This window comes from Squalius cephalus, assembly GCF_949319135.1.
Source record: "Squalius cephalus genome assembly, chromosome: 4".
NCBI lineage: Eukaryota > Metazoa > Chordata > Actinopteri > Cypriniformes > Leuciscidae > Squalius > Squalius cephalus.
The window spans coordinates 37,880,068-37,898,058 of record NC_137125.1 but is presented as its reverse complement, the minus strand read 5'-3'; the positions used below and the strand labels follow the sequence as shown (position 1 = coordinate 37,898,058).

Sequence of the window (17,991 nt, the reverse complement as noted above, 5' to 3'; positions counted from 1 at the left end):
ACTAAAATACAAAATTAAACAGTATTATTTGTTTGTTTGTGTTTCAATTTTAGTAAATCCTAATTTACTATACTTTATTTGTACTTTTTAAAAGAATTGTTATTTCTATTCAGATTTGTTAAAGAGAGGACAATAAATGATAGAAGATGACTAGAATTGAGCACCATGGTTCAATCTGTTGAAGAATAATGCATTTACAATTATAAAACAATTTATACCAGCTGAGGATAGTGACAATATATTCTGACATCTCTCTTGGACATCTTCAATGAGAACAAACAATACTAGCTTTTTTAGAGTAATGATACTGGTCATTCTGAGTGACACTGACCAGGCAGTAGCGATCCAATTACGTTCTGACAGTTGAATGACCCAACACTGAGAAATCACTGGACAGAGCAAACCCACAGAGAGAGCAAGAAAAGAGAGAATCTGTACCTGCTCAGAAATAGCCAAACAATTGATCTTTTACTTGATATGAAACAGATTAAAGAATAAGTAACTGCATTTGATGCATTTGAACTGCATGATGTATAGATAATGATAACGTTTTGAGAACATTATTAAAGTATTGGTCTTGAGAGGCTGTTATCAGATTTAACAGGCAATCAAACATTGAGCAATCAAAGTATATATAGCACGGAAATGCACCACAAGAGAATTGTAGTTTTCTGCTCAGCTGAATCTTGGCACAAGAAGAAATGCTCAAAATCATGTGTATGTGAAAAGCATTGAAAATTTGCACTTATTTTAGGAGAATGAATAGCATGAAAAACATCAAAACTCTCTCTGTAAGTATGTATATACAGTATAATCTATTGTTTCATATTAACTGAATTTTACAGTTCTCACATCTGAGCAACAACTCACCATGTTCCACTTGGGAAAGAGGAAATCAGTCCCGATGTACTCGAAGTAATGAGCGAATCCCTCTTTTAGCCAAACGTCCTCCCACCAAACCGGTGTGACTAGATCGCCAAACCACTAGAAGAGAAGAAATGAACCATCAATCATCAACTGAGAAACACAGGGATCATTACAAAAATCGATTTCATGTTCACCGGCAAATAATTATGACAAACTTTTGTACAAGAAAAGTGTTCATGGGTAAACAGAAACCAAACTTTATTTGGACAAAGCATCAAGAAAATACACTCTCCTCTTCATCCAATATCAGCAAAAGCATATTTCATCTAGTGGCAAACACGTTTTATTAGAAAACTCCAATACCGCAGAAAAATAACTCTCTTCCTTCAGAAGTAGAAGTACAAACAAACACTTCTAATAAACATTTGCACTCTGGTTCAACAGAAAAGTTGTTCACAAACGGCTTCACAGAACATTGAGAACCCGGCAGAGCTTTTGAACTATGATTAATAGTGGCCTAAACAATCAATTACCTACAGTTACACAATTAAAAACACATTTTTCTGTTTCACAGCATTCATACCTGGGCGCTCCGCCAAGGACACCGTAACTGAACAGAAGAGAGAAAAATAAGGATTCGATTATGAAACGTCCCATTTGGAAGGTAGAACCTATTCAAGTGATTCCTGCCATTGTGTGCAGTTGACAGTGTGCAAAACAGGGCTATTGACTGGAAAAGATGCAACATTGCAGTTGTGAATGAGCTGGATATTTTCCAAAGGCTCTGAGGCTCAAGCAGATGTGCTACTGAATGCTGGATCTCATTGTTGCAGCAAACAAACCTCTAGAAGTCAGGCCTTTTTCATCTGAATATGTTCTCAAAGGCTCTCCAAGCGCCTGACCCCGTTCATCTGTGACTCAGACACATGGACTGATAGAAGAGCTGCAGCGCAGAGAGAAACAGCTGTTATCCTGCTCTCAACTCTCTACTAGTCACACATCAAGTAGCTTCCCAAAGGTCTAGTGACTTTTTCTGCCCTCTTCTAATTTGTCAGATGTTCTGATGACAATGAACCAGGACAGTGAGTCACATCACGTCATTTATTGTGTGACAGAAGCTGCAGAGCAAATGGATTGGTACAGTGAAACCTTGAGGAACAACACAGATAGCTCAACAAGTATGTCAATGAACAGTACGAGCCGTGACACCCTCGCTTAATTACGCCTTCAACAATGTCTGTGAGAAGAAAGCTGAAACAGAGGGATTCTGCAGCCCTCCTGTTTCATTAACAGATACGCTGACGGGATTCATGCAGGGAAGAGTTCACTCTGTACCTCTATACTGCAGCATATACTGTACATTTGAAGCAGGAGAAAACCTTCAACGGCATAATTTTAAAAAAACAACCTTAAGACATGAAACACACCAAAGCAGCCGAGAATCACTCTGAAGAATCATACTGACATGAAGCCTTCAGCCAAACGGGCAGTCGTGTACTTACAGTAAAAGCCTGAATAATTGAGTTTAAATGTCCTTCATTGACATTTAACAAGGAGGTTCAGACAAGGTGTCTGCTGGATCAGGTTTGTGACTGCAGGGCAAAGGTCATTGTTTTCTCAACTGGAAAACCACTAGAAAGAAGTCTGTATTGTAGTACAAGTTCGAATGTTAGACACTAGAATCAAAACTGCATCTACTGTACAATTATCATGGTCTAAAATCCCTTAAAAATAGAAAGTATAGCCTACTTCAAGATTGTTTTATTAAATTTAAGTAAAATCCATGTATATTTTGCAAGTATACTTTATGTAGTAATTACACTAATATCAAAGTGAACTATTTCAATACTTTCTAATTTTTTTACACATTTAATTAATAGCAATTCATATATTACTTGACCTATTAAATAGATGGACTCTTTATTAGTTTCTGATGCAGTAATCATTAATAAATGGTTTAGTTCTTCTTCAGTCATCCATTAACACATGATTATCTGTGCATTGAATTAATGCATAGTGCATTCGTATTGTAAAGTGTTACCAACACCATGTTAAAATCACACTCTATTGGAAATGATCCATGAACATCAACTTTCTCATGCTCTTTACCTTTACCAAATCATTCACTTTTGAGGTTCAGTTTCAGTGAGGATGTGTGCTAGAAAGCAGCTGCCTGTGTAGACAGCAGACTAGGTTTCGAAACCATCATCACACTGTTTATCCTCTTCAAATTTGAATCTCAGTAAACCTGAACTAGAACTGGAAATTGCTCCAAATCACAATAAGAGAATTTTGAAACCCTCTAATTTGAGTGACAAAATGTATTTATTTGTCAGAATTTAGAGTGAGAGTGTGAAATCTCCTATTTCATGTGTTTACAAATTACTGTCTTTTATAAATGAGCAGAGAATAAAACACCAGCCAACAGACATGAGTCAGATTCACCTCCACCGACAGCCATGTATCCTCATATTTAATGTGTAACTCATATTTAATGTCTAAATGTGTTTTTAAAGCAACTGTGACGTATGAGAACTGAAGCCTCACTCTCCAAACATATTCATATCCAGAGGGCAGAATGTCACCTCTCCAATTTGTGGGAAAATAAGAAAACTCAACATCAGCTGCATCGTCCTCTATTAGGCTTGTTTTATTGGCGGAATAACTGCATATGAAGGACTGTGGCAGCCTCATTTAATTCTGAGAGGCTGAAATGAGATAAGAAATTAACAGTGATTGAGCGTCTGTGACATACAAACCCCATCGCTGGCAGCGGCAAATCTATTAACAATCCGCTGCTACAGTATATGACATTAAAATGAGGCCAGGAGAGTCCACAGGATAACCTATACAATAGAAAACAGCGTCTATCATCTACTAATCAATTCTCTACTGGCAGTCCGCGAGAGCAACGAGATACAAATGTGATTTATCAGAAGCCGGCACTTTCGTGTTATTAGTGCTTGCTCAGACAGACTTTTTAATGTATGACAGAATATGTGCTGGATGAGGACTGATCTAATACTTTCAAAATGAAGGAGCCAATCAATATGTCAGATAAGCACAAGCCCCGCCCACTCCGACGCTCTGAGCTCAGGTAATTTACAGTGGAAAATAATTAGCAGTGTGCTATTTAACTCTGTATGAAAATGATGGCCATGAGACTGAAGCAGAGAAAAATGGCATCTTAATTAAAAACATAAAGATGAGCAGAAGCTCCAGAGAGCTGCGACACAAAAGGGTGAAACAGCCTACGGTGAATTCAATACGCTTGACGGCTAATCTCTGTCTTTTACTCTCTCTGTCTCTCCTCCTTTCTCTTATTTATAAGTAAGCACACTTACACGCTTATATGCACACGCTTGTGTGTTTAAAGCTTAAATTTGGACTGACTACATGCTTTCCATGTTAAATCTGACATCTTAAGTTAGCATCAACACACTGTCACCACAGTTCATAACTATTTTATGTTTTGACAAATAGTTTAATTCGTATGAATTCATACAATCTCATTTGTAAATTTTTGTATGATCTGCTTATGCCCCACCTTAAAACAGACCTTAAAATCGCCACCTTAAAACAGAAAAAAGCACAAACGGTTTCAGCTTTAACAGCGTGTTGTACGCATAGATAAATGTGAATTCAGTGGGAATGCCTACTGAAGGACATTGGACATACTTCAGTTTTCTACCTGTAAACATCATCACTGGACAACATTATAGTTCCAGCCTCCTCTGCTGCTTCTTTTCAATTATTCTTGATCATAAAACAAGGCTTTATGTGCAGAGAACAGCCTGATCTGGTTTACTCTCATGAATTCCAGCTCTAAAACTATCACATATGCACATTATTGCTGTTTCTGAAATAATATCATGATTTCATGCTCCCTGTGAGGGTGTTTTACTGTACAAGGTTCAGACTGAGTTCAGACAGAGCTGAATTATCTGTGCAGAAATGAGAGATGAGGGGATTGTTTTCTTTTATTTCCTTCTCCCTAAAAAGAAAACAAAAAAGAAAAAAAATGAAAAAAAAGAGGAAAGAACTGCAGACATGCTGTATCATCTTTGAGCTAGACCACAATGCAGAGCTGCGATTCAGCAGTATATGAGGAAGACTATTCAAGAGATGAATCCAGAACAATACTGAGAACGCAGAACATCTCCAACAAGCTCATCAATAATCCGCCATAACAAAAGGCACTAAAATCCAACGTTTCCTTTACAATTCATGTCGATGATGCATTTGTGGGCTTAAAGTCCCTTACTGCACATTATTTCAATGCCAAAAGAAAGAAAAAAATCACTTTTAACCCAGACTGCTTGTTTAATCTGCATCTAATACGGTAGTCTGCAATGATGCAAAGGCACGTAAAATAGGTTATTTAACACAAGAAAGGCTTCTTGCATGCGCGAAACACTCTAGAGAGAGAGAGAGAGAGAGAAAGAAAAAAAAAACAGAAAGAAAGAGGGATGGAGAAAGGAAATCTTTACTTTCACAATCCCAATGGAGGTGATGCGTAAAGCTCTTTTTATAAGAGCTGTGCATCAAATTCTCCAGATGTCCAATTACATCTGCTGCTGTTCTGCCCTTTAACTCAACAACTGACCATCTTCACACTCTCTGTTACTCTCTGACTCTGCCTTCCTTTCTCTGTCTTCTGTAAGTAGATCAACGCCTTATTTTTTTTGTAGCCTAAATGTAAGAGACATCACTTATAGGCTATTCAATTAAATGCTAATCCTTTTCAGTTACATGTCCTGATTAAAATACAATTACTTGCCGTACATGTAGAATTTTAAACCTAAATTTAATGACAAACAAGAAATATTTAGTAAAATTAATAAATTATAGTGCATCATTTATCTGAGGCGCTCAGTCTGTTCGACGCGCATGCGTATGCGCGCGCGCGCTCGCGCTCGCGCTCGTTTAGTTAAGTCTGCGAAGATTGACGGAGATTCGCTTGCTGTCAGGAGTCAGTACAAGCAAAATGCAAACGTTCATGTGAATTTATAACATTTACAAACAAGGATATAAACGTTAAATGTAAGTTATGCGCTCACTGCGTTGGGGAAAACATGTCTCACGCATTAAACATGACAGATATCTCTGCCAGAGCACCTGACAGGGCGAGCGAACTACGCTAGGCTAATACGCTTACGAGTTTCTTTATGCGCTTAATATATTAATCATTCTCATGTTTTTGGCAGCTTGGGTCGAGAACTTTTCCCGCAGCAGCTCACTTTGTGAGCTATTTTTAGGTGCATTTCATAGAAAGGTGCTACAGAGTAACGTTACAAGTAAATGAACTGAGTGAGGTTTTTAGTGCACATTGACCAGACCCGATTAATCCATCCTTAATGAAATTCGTTTTCGATCGATTTCCATTATTGTTATCTCATTAACTGAATTCCTGCTGGAACAGTTGCTGATGAGACGCCTCAAACTACCTTTATTAAACCTCTATTTAACATTACATTATTGTTAAACACATAAGCACACTAAATTCAAGCATCTTTCGTTGAAAGAGAAAATTATTGCAAATAAATAAAAGAATTACAAATAATTCATACAAATAAATTATAGGCCTAACAATGAAATATATAATCAAATATACATTGCAAGTAGTTTAGAGAGTTTTGAGGCATTCCTTCTTTCAGCTAATTTAAGGATCAAAAAAATAATGCCACAAAACTTATTTAAACTACATTTGTGTAAATGAAACTTACCTATAATTAAGCAAATATTAAACTTCTTTGAGGCCTGATTCAAGTTGTGCATAGAGATGCAGCACTTTAAAGTCACCATGGAATCAAAATGGCCATATCTTTATATTTATATTATATTGGATATCTTATATTAATATTATATCTTATATTGTATGGAATAGTGCAGTATTTATTATAAATGATTTATCCGTGCGCATCATCATCATTATTATTATTATTTTTTAATTCAAGGGCCCTTGTAATCTTTAATTAAAATAACTTCCTCTCCCTCTTGCAGTGACATCTCTTCTCTGATGATGGTGCTTACCTATGTTTCCTTGTCCGAGAAGTCTTTCTACTCGGAAATACATCACAATAGGGAACTTCATGCCGACTTTAAGAGTCATGAAATAAACAACACATCATGTCAGAAAAGTGACGCTCACAGATCAGGTGATATGATTGGACTAAATTGGTCCATTGTGATTTATTATTAACACATGAAGTGAATCAGCTGTTTTAAACATCAGCCCATATATAAATCTGTTTTGTCTTCTTCCAGCAAGGTGAAGTTTAACTTTGACCGTAAAACAATGTGAAACCACAGTAAGTGTGTTTTTACCTGATGGCAGATCTCGTGCACCACCACCATGGTGAGCTCCATCTGATAGGAGAAGGAGGAGACGTCAGGATCCAACAAGATCTTCTGCTCCACAAACACACTCAGGCCCCAGTTCTCCATGGCTGCATACGGATGCTTCGGCACTGCCAGGAGATCTGCACACAGTGACGAAGATTCAAGTTAATACAAGTTAACAAGTAAGTGTTTTGAAATAAAAAAAACAAGTTAACAAAAAACTGTTGTGTACCCACACTGCAAAGTAGCTCAAACAGCAGCTGGGTCATTCAACTGAACTGTAAATAATGATACCTTACAGACCGTTATTATTTACAGTATAAATGGATCATAACAAATCCAGTAATAGTTATTTGTTATTTAGTGTAAATACATTTGTATTCTTGAGTCTAATAAATATACTAAATACTGCACTATTCCATTATATTTTGCTCTTAAATTACTAACCCTGTTGTATACTAATGATTATTGAAAAATTGATTTTTGTTCATATTTGCTTCTTGGCTTTCAGCAAAAAGATAATGTCTAAATGATGTTACATAGTCAATCATATTACTATGAATCCCGTAGAGGGCATAGTTTCATTCCAAAATATATACATTTTATTCAAGTTGACAATTTATTTCAAAACACTTAAAGGGTAACTCTCGCCAAAATGCAACCTAGGGTCTTTTTGTAAACCTAACATTACTCTCCTCCCTGTTACGTTGCATTCGGAGATCGACTATTTTTGACTGTCAAAATGCCGGCGGACACAGCTACAGTGAGTTGTTCAAAATCTTTCTTTTTAGTAAACTCTGTGTACACAAACAATGTTCTCAATGCTCGACTTCATGTGTAGAGCCCCTGGTGATATTTAGAGCAAAGTGTCATGTTGTGTTGAGCCTTCTTAGTGTTTTAAAAACAGGGATTTTTTATGCTATCATAGAAGTGCCCTGAGCACTCCCATTCAAAAGGCAATTTGACCGAAAACGAAAATACGGTCAAACTTAAAAGTGACGTTTCCATTCTAATTATGCTTTTAAACGAAAGTTTGCCTCGGGTAGATTAACAAAAAGACCCTAGGTTGCATTTTGGCAAGAGTTACCCTTTAAAGATACACTTAAATCCAGGAAAAAAATCCAAATAATGCGACGCCACTGCATGTGAAGCATCTTGCTCATTTGTAAATTGTTTTCATTTAAAACAGACAAATGTTCTTCTGTATTAGATAACTGCATCATAAACATAACATACATAAAGTGATGTGGATTAGACCTTAATCAAATGTGTTTATCATCTAATTGCTATAATCAAAGATCATTGTACTTTAAAGCCAAAACCAGACATGGCAAAGCAAAAAGATACGCAGCTCTATAATCATATTTCTCCCCAAACACATTTAAAATAGCTCATTTACTCAAGTCAGTGTATCAGTGAAACAGCAGACAGAGAATCAGCTGTTTTAAACGCCTCCACCTCCATCAGCCCGTCTCAGGAACATTCATATGCCAATGAGAAGCGGTTAAACCTCTGGCGCTGTTAAATCCACGTCTTATAATCAGCCACAGAGGAAGAGGAACTGTTGAAAGCTGTAACATGATTATCCGCCGGGCTGGTGTGTGTGTTTGCCTTATTTGCATGTTTCATGAATTCATCAGAAAGCAGCTGCAGAGTTTTGGAGGGAAGCCGCAATTGTCATGGCAACTAATACATCTGTGGAGCTGTGGCATGAAAATAAAAAAAATAATTTCAAACGCTTCTTATAATGACGAGACCCCATTAGGACTGTACGTTCACACACGATTAATGTTTTACCTTTACAGAGATGATGATGGAGTGACGAGCTCATTCAAGAGGCAAAGAACAATGAAAACAGCAACGCAAAGGTGAGAGACTGAAAGAGCTGCTCTATTAAATGACTTCAGCAAGTAAATCAGAATCAGAGAGTGCAGGTTTAATTAGCCATTGTTAATGTGGTTTATGGATGAGAGACTTGATGCTCTTTTAATTGGGCTTTTGTAAGGACCCATACAGCAATTACACGACTGATGCTTTTGAAGAGAGAGACAAAAGTACCATAATCAGTAATGTACTTAAACTCAACCTTCCGTCAGGACTTTCAAGATACATAGACTGATCAATACCAGAAAACCCTGTCTAGACACCTCAAGACCCAGAACCAGTAAGTAAATATGATAATCCTTCATATATCAACGTACCTTAACAGTACTTTTAGTGAAGGAAACGAAGAGTGTTAAGAGACAAACATGCCATTTACTACAACTGTAACAAATAGTCATTATAACCAGGTATATGACCTTCTATAACACACATAATAATATATTTAACCAGTATCACAGGAGCAAGTGTGTTGTTTACTGAATATACAATAATATTCAGAAAAAAATAGCAAGTGTGAAACTTAATTTTGCTTCATTATTTAAAAAAATATATATTTCCAAACAAAGCAGCAGCAGAATATTGCACATCTCATAGTTATACACAAAGCAGTGCCGTTCCTGAATGAATCAGCGTTTTAAACTAATCAGTTGAGCGAATGATTCAATGACTCACTCATAATGGCAGTCACGTTATTCGTTCCTGAATTAATCAGTGTTTTAAAAGAATCAGTTGAGTGAATGATTCACTGACTCACTCATAATGGCAGTCACTTTATTCGTTCCTGAATTAATCAGTGTTTTAAAAGAATCAGTTGTGTAAATGATTCAATGACTCACTCAAAATGGCAGTCACTAGGCTTGTTTGACTTGAAGCGGCGCTGCACAGACCGATCGGTGTATGACATCACAGTACCGCGAGAACGATTAGAGAGCTGACGGCTCCGTATGCTTTGGAATCGTTCACGCTGTGCGATTTATACGCCGATCGGTCTGTGCAGCGCCGCTTCAAGTCAAACAAGCCTACCTTATTCATTCCTGAATGTATCAGTGTTTTAAATGAATCAGTTGAGCGAATGATTCAATGACTCACTCATAATGGAAGTCACTTTATTCATTCCTGAATGAAGCAGTATTTTAGAGGAATCAGTTGAGTGAATAATTCAATGACTCACTCATAATGGCAGTCACTTTATACGTTCCTGTCTGAATCAGTGTTTATAAACAAATTGGTTGAGTAAATCACATTTAGATTTATTCATTTAGCAGATGCTTTTATCCAAAGTGACTTAAAATTGAGGAATATAAGAGATTCATCTTAAAGGCCCGTTCACACCAAACACGATAACTATAAAGATAACGATAAAGATAACTATATATGCGTCCACACCAACGACCGATAACGGTCTTTTTATTCTAAGCACGCGCGCGCCCGGATGATCCAGATCCATTTTAAATGCGCGAGACTTTTAAATTACTGGATTCCGATTGGCTGTTAGTGTTTTATCGTTCGACAGCTGGAAAAAAATCGTTCTGAAAGTGATCCCAACGATATCGTTCCTCATATCTTTATCGTTATAGTTGTGGTGTGAACTCTGTTATTCTTTAATATGGAGAACGATTTTTAGAATTATATCTTTATCGTTATCTTTATAGTTATCGTCCTTGGTGTGAACGGGCCTTAAGGAGGCAAAATTAAATTTGAAATATAATACCACAATATTTACACCTGATACCATCATTGTACTCCGGTATGGTTTATTTATTTATCTTTTATTTTCTTTCTTTCACTGCTGTACCTGTAAGTCATTGTAAGCAGGTGTATGACCTGTAGTTGATATATGTAGTAGCTCTACTGTGCTGCTGTGTTGGATTGAACAGGTTCTTTTTGGCAGAGTGCTGTAACATTTTACAAAAATCATGATGATGATGCAAAGTTGCAGAAATTCTATCTCTCCCTGTCATTCACTGTCTCACTATTAAAAAAGGCTGAAGGAATCTATGAGGGGAATGTGAAGAGGGGGGTCTTTGTAGACTGAGGCACAGTGAATGGCGGGAGGCACAGTGAATGGCGGGAGACACAGAAACAAGAGCGTCCGGAAAAACAGCAAGATCAAAATAAACAAACAGCTTGTGTTTTCAGAGAGCAGAACCTCCTCTAGCTCCACTACAGCAATTATTCATCACGTTCCTCACACCTCAGTCTGTTTCACACATAAACACACACAGCCTGAGGTCTAGTTCTGAACATTCAGGTCTATCTTTGAGTCTGTATTAATACCTGCGCTGCTCTTTGAGGCTGTTTTAGGGCGAACGGGCCTGGGGCGACACAGGAAGTAAGGCAGATGGAGGCGGGAGGAAATGAGGTTTTGCTCACAGCAGGGTTCCGTCTGTCAGCGCGTACCTGCTCTCATTCAGCACAGAAACACGTACCGTTCACTTCATAAAGATCAGCTAGACACATGTCTGTTTATAGAGTGGCAAAATAAAAAAGAATAAGTGCAACTCTACATTTTGCTATTCAACTGCGTTTCCTTTTCTGTGTTAAAATCACAGTAAAAAAATTTGGTTTGATACAGTATAAAAATATGGAGATATTGTTATAAAGGCATAAATATTATGAAAACAAAACAATGTTTTCATGTTTTCATTATGAGTATATTTCCATAATGAGTCCCTAGAGGTATCTATCTATCTGTCTATCTATCTATCTGTCTGTCTGTCTATCTATCTATCCGTCCGTCCCTCCGTCTATCCATCCATCCGTCCATCTATCCATCCATCTAGCTATTTATATAGGTGTGCTCAAAGTAATATATATATAATATATATAATATATATACACATTGTATATATATATATATATATACAGCTCCTGGTAAGTCACCATCATGGGAAATGCTGGTGGGCCAGCTATACCAGCTTAGTTTTGCTTGAGAACAGCATGACCACCTAGACCTACTCTGTATTTTTCGGCTGGGTAGAGTTTGTTTAGATCAATAAATAGGAGGCATTTTTGTCTCTTAGTTGAAGTGTAGAAATTACTCCTTGTTAACAAATATCACCTTGAATCTAGAGCACAGCTCTCCCCTCGGACGAAGACATTTCCATTCTGTAGTTATTGTAAACGTCGCCTGATGTAATTATGACTCCATTAATAATTCCACAATTACACTGTATTTGTCTCTGAGGAACCTGAGCTCTAAGAGGAAGAAACGCTGAATCCCAAACCACTGAAAAGACTTAATAAAGTGTCCTCATTAGATTACTAAACTTAATGACCATCAAGGCGTCTGTGTTTGAAGTAGTTGTACATGAACATGAGCAGCGCTAATTCTTTTCTTGATGCTAGTTCTGTGAGTGAGGGGTTGTGGGGGCTTTTCATTAGCAACCTGCTTATTCACCATCAATACACTGAGAAATGGAAACAAATGAGCCTGTTTACTCTGTTTACCCTGATTTACTTCATCTGAATCAGCTGCTGCGGTACAGACACGTTCAGTGAGGAATCATGATTGTCAGGTATCATAATGCTAACTTCACTTCATGGTAGCTTGGATTCACTGCACTATATAGCCATACAATCATTATTAATATTGAAAACCTTTGTATCGTTAGAAACATCTAAGGCTCTTAGAATCTGACTATGGCAGACAGAATAGTATCAATTACTCACATTAAAGCAGCTAAACAGTTCTCAATAGCCCAGAAACAGCATTAGAAAACATTCAATCCAGCATTAGCGTGGTCAACGCTTTAGGCTGTAAACACATCAGCTGTTAAGGATATAAGCGCTGTCTTGTTTCTTCTGTTTTATATCTCAGATAAGAGTTAAACTGACCTGACTGCAGTGCTGGGCTCTTTTAGTGTGAGTCTGTTTAGCGTGTAGAACTGATGTGATGTGATGAAGGTCTGTAGGAACGACTGACAGAGCAGCTGTTCACTTTCACACACTCTTTCGTCATATAAGTCTAGTTTCACCTTCAACAGCATTACAGGATTACAGTATTGACAGAACATTCATCAATGGATTAAACCGATTAGGAAATAGATCTACATGAAAGTACCCTAAACTGAGTATACTAAGTGTTTAAAGTGTTTTTCTTTGCTATTTGACATTTTGATGTTTCAATCCTGTCTTGTACAATTCCCACAGATCTTTCCTTTGCTTTTAATTTTTTTTTTTTTTTTTTTTTGCATACTGCATTAAAACAACACCTCAGTGAGTAAATGATGACTTAATTTTCATTCTAGGGCGAACTATCCCTTTAACATCATACTTAAAGTTTACTATTTAAATGTAATTTTTGCATTTAAGTATGCACTGCATTTTGTTTTGTTGCTTTTTGGCAAATATTTTTTGAATTGTAATGTTTTTTGAATTTTTTGAATGTCTGAATTGTAATTTCATTAAGAGTTCATTAAAACACATACAACTTATACTGTAGATCTCATATGAATTAACTTTCCATTACTGTATGTGTGATAGCAGAGTTACCTTATATTACTCTGGATTTGCAGAGTAAAAGAGAAATGTGGACAGATGTTTGGTAGATGGGTATTATTTGTTTTATCCTTATCTTTTTGTTTTATATGTTTATAGATTTTTAATTCAGACATTGTAGCAAAAAAAAAAGTGGCTAGCACTGTCACCTCATAGCGAGAAGGTCCCTGTCAGAGTCCAGGCTGAGTCAGGAGTTAGAACATGTTAGAGTGTTTCATCAGCAGCTGATCAAAAGGACTTTCATGTTGAGATGTTCCTTTGGTTTCTACAGAGGTAAATCATAAAGGCGTGATCTGAAATGTTTCCAGACCTTAAAGGGATGGTTCGGTGTAAAATCAACCTAGAGTCCTTTGCACCATGACCTCGAGCCAAACACCCCCCCAGAAGCCTTTTTTCCCCTTGGTTGAACATAATTAAAGTTAGAGCTTATTTAGAGATATCAGCCGAATGTCTTAGTGCAGGTGCTAATGGATCCAAGGTTGTTTTTCGTAATTACCCCACTAATAATGCCCGGAATGGTACCAAACTTCTACAGTAGTACAAATAGGTTCTGTACTCATAAATTGAGGCATTGGAAAGTTTGTAAGTACATCAAGAGTTTATTTAAATAACACTTGCCTGATGGCTCATGTAACTGCTAACCCGGACGTCAAGGTCACTTCCGTGATTTGGGAAAAGCCCGTAAAAGTCCTGGCAGAAAGCGATGCATAGGTTTAATAATGTTCGACCAAGGGAAAAAAGGCTTCTGGGGGGGTGTTTGGCTCGAGGTCATGGTGCAAAGGACCCTAAGTTGATTTTACTCCGAACCATCCCTTTAAGGTCTCTCACCTGGATATTAAATTTCAGAATGATCTGCCCAATTTGCATTGATTTGTTTTTAGATGCGTCTGCATGTGGAGACTCAGTTTGCAGTTTGTAATAATTGGTGCGGTTTTGTTGGCTAATTGGGCCACAAATTTCAGTTCAATACGAAGCTGTTTGACTGAATCACGCTGTTGAATAAATTGCACCTAAAATTACTGTTTTTATTTCAGACCGATGAAAATATGTGCTCTTGTGGCTTTTTCTCCTATTAAAGACATGCTGTGTCTTCCTGATGAAATCTTGATGAGGTTTAGGTGGGTTTGTTGTGTTGATTTGGGCTCCTTTTGTGCTTCCTACATTCACCTGGACTCAATATTCCTCACATATTCTTCTTTAATATCTTGCAGTCTCACTCTTCTTCCTGTTCTTACTTCCTGCACCTAGATCAAACAGCACTGAATTTTAACTCCCAATGCAGCATAGAGAAGTCAATACAGGGTCACGACTCCTGATTGTCAGTTTCTTAGTCGTCAAAGACACACTCAAACTACACAGAAACCAACAAAAATTATCTTTGAAAAATATCCTGAAATAGTGAACAGCAGAATGTCGACCCTCACTCTCCACCGAGCTTTATTAAGCTCAGGAGCACATGAGGCTGAATATGAGGAGAGAGGGAAGCGTTTGGGTCTGTGTGTGTGTGTGTGTGTGTGTGTGTGTGTGTGGTCATGGTAAAGTAGAGAGACTCGTTCTCGGTCCACAGCACCCCTGACGCCCTGCGGTCTGCTCTCACATCTGAGCTCTTAACACAGGCAGCGGGGCAGAAGAGAGCGGCCCTTCATGGAGCTGCAGTGGTGCCTGAGGAGAAAAGCCTCCAGAGAGGGTCAAACAGATGCTCTCAGCTCGTCTCATTATCACACAGTTCACTCCACCTCTCATCTCACACATTCACCTCCGTTTTCTCAAACTATCAGAACTGCATCTGAACATTTGCTCCCCTCAACAAGACGGCTGTGTCAACTGTAAAATTATTCATTAATATTGACAACCAATAAACCATTTGACCGCTATTAATAGTCAAGATTAGATTTCTGAAAACTGGTTAAAGTCAAACTGATATATATATATATTCACAGATTCCCGGATCAATAACTCGTGAGCTAAACTTTGTTAAAATACAAATGACACCTATTTCCAATCATAGTAACGTAGACAACGAGCTACAGCCCAGTTTTCCTCAAAACGATCTTTATAATATAAATTGATCAGTATGAGCAGGCGGCTGAGAGACAAGTCCGAAGGGATCGTCTACAATGTGCTAAACCCAAAACCCTTTTGCACATTTTATATTATGAAAAATATTCAATAACTTCACTGTAACACAATAATGCGCTCATTTGAGTCACTTCAAAGATTTTACATACCTGACGTTATCAAGACAGTTGCGAAAGGTAGTCAATGGAAGGACAGTGATGTGTCAGAACTCATAAGTATTAAGGGCCGTACACACCGGGACGAATATCGGCGCGCGTTATTCGTCAGCGTTTTTCAAAGCACGTGAAGGATGATGTTTTACGTTATTATGGGAACATAAGTACAAAGCCTATAGTTTACATAATACTAGGGCTGTCAAACGATTAATCGCGATTAATCGCATCCAAAATTAAAGTTTGTGTTTACATAATATATGTGTGTGTATGGAGTATAATTATTTTCTATATATAAATACACACACATGCATATATATTTAAGAAAAATGTGTTATTTATATATAATATAAATTATATACAATATAAATATATATACACAGTATATACATGCAAATATTTCTTAAATATATACATGCATGTGTGTGTATTTATATATAGAAAATAATTATACACCGTACACACACACATATATTATGTAAAAACAAACTTTTATTTTGGATGCGATTAATCGCGATTAATCGTTTGACAGCCCTACATAATACATAATAGATTAGCATCCAAATATGGAATAACATATAGAAGCGAATATGGAAACATTTGAATTTGTGCCAAATGAGAGAGGTAGGCTACATGTAGTAAACGTTTTCAAAATATCTTGGAAAAATGCTTTTGTCGGTTAACCAGTTAATTATGAGCATCCCTATTCCATAGCCTTTAGCACCCTACACACCGGGACGAATATCGGCGCGCGTTATTCGCCAGCGTTTTTCAACGCGTTTTTTGTGTTCACACCCAAGCGATTTTCGCTGACGATGAGCCGAGTGAACATGCAAATTCATTCCCTGACATTAGATGGCGCTTAATGTAAAACATAAATACCCCGGTACACAAGGTGCAATACCACTCCATAACAGTTCTCTTTTATCAAGATTTTTGTAGTCGCTGTCGCGTTTGTCATATAGTTCTTTATGTTATGACACCAACGAGACCAGCAGCTCTACAATCATCTTGCCTTGCATCTTCCTCGTCTTATTTCTTCCCGGCAGTGTAGACGCTACTTGCCGTATATCTTCTTCGCCGTTACGTATGTGTGCTCGGCAAGACCGTTTTGTGTTTGAGCGCCACCAAGTTGTGTTTTACTGTAACTTCAGAAGCTCCAGACACGTGAGCAAAAGCAGCAATCTCATTGGTCGGATAGTTTTTGACGCAGCGCGTCAAACCAAAAAAACGAACCCGAGGCGTTTTTTAAAAAATGACGCTTTTACGCGTGGCGTTTTTCGTGTCGATGTGCACACTCACATTTGCGCCCTTTGTTTAGTTACGAGGCGTTAAACGTCGGCGAATATCGCACGCGAAATTCGTCCCGGTGTGAACAGGCCTTTACAGTGACAGCTCTAAATACAAGCAAAACATCATATATGTTTAAAAACTCTGCTCTCTTTTTTTGCATCCATGTCTTTTTTTCAATATTGCCTGCACATAAATTCGCTGGGTTCCACGGCCGCATTTAAAACAAGTAGCGTCCTGTCCATTATGCCGGGTTCAGACCAAACAATATCAGCCCGATTCTGGCTCAATCCTTTTGAAGTAGGGTGTCGTGCTGATTTGTAAACGACAACGGGATGCAAGAATTGAACGTTACGTCTTGTGTAGTGTGGCATAATGGACGACAACTGACGCAGAGTCTGCGGCACTTCACGACAAAGACTAGGAGTTAAAAAAAAATTCGGCCCTTCACTACTTGTTCCGTCACATCTGTGACGTTGACCAATAGGAGCACAGAAGCTCTTCCGTACACTGCTTTCAAACATGTCGAAACGAAAGAGAGATAGTATTGGTGCTGCTAGGTGGAAATATGCAATGGAGGAAAGACTCGTGCTATAGCAGCTACTCCTGCCTTATGATGTTTCCTCGAGTGACTACCACGATGGAAAAAGATAAATGCTGCCGAACGATAGCAGAGGCACTTCAGTAACCCAGTGAGTACTGGAATTAGCATTAAGCTAACACAATGCTTCAGTAATTTGTTTACGCTATTGTTTCCGACAGACAGCTGCTAGTTCCGCCTTCTCTATGACATCACGCACTTTGGTGAAGACAGCAGGCGTTGATTGGTCGGGGAGTAACGTGTAGTCATAGTCATGTAGACATGTTTCTTACCCAC

General features: G+C 37.8%; 1 protein-coding gene and 1 long non-coding RNA gene across 3 annotated transcripts in view; one reads left to right on the top strand and one right to left on the bottom strand.

Annotated features, from left to right (window-relative positions):
• Window positions 1–17,991, bottom strand: part of LOC307156791 (thyrotropin-releasing hormone-degrading ectoenzyme-like) — a 126,001-nt gene that overhangs the window by 64,020 nt on the left and 43,990 nt on the right. The window contains exons 4-5 of the mRNA XM_079868335.1: window positions 7,195–7,349; window positions 871–984 (exon numbers count right to left, since the gene is read on the bottom strand). Of these exons, the coding sequence (XP_079724461.1) occupies window positions 871–984; window positions 7,195–7,349 (269 nt within the window). The remainder of the gene's footprint in view (window positions 1–870; window positions 985–7,194; window positions 7,350–17,991) is intronic.
• LOC307156797 overlaps window positions 7,320–17,991 on the top strand; it is a 30,933-nt gene continuing 20,261 nt past the window's right edge. The window contains exons 1-4 of one of the 2 annotated variants that reach the window (XR_013820807.1): window positions 7,320–7,391; window positions 9,015–9,077; window positions 9,306–9,373; window positions 11,388–11,589. This is a non-coding gene — a long non-coding RNA (uncharacterized lncRNA). Of the gene's footprint in view, window positions 7,392–9,014; window positions 9,078–9,305; window positions 9,374–11,387; window positions 11,590–17,991 lie in introns of those variants that run through there. The other variant, XR_013820806.1, reaches the window with a different exon arrangement.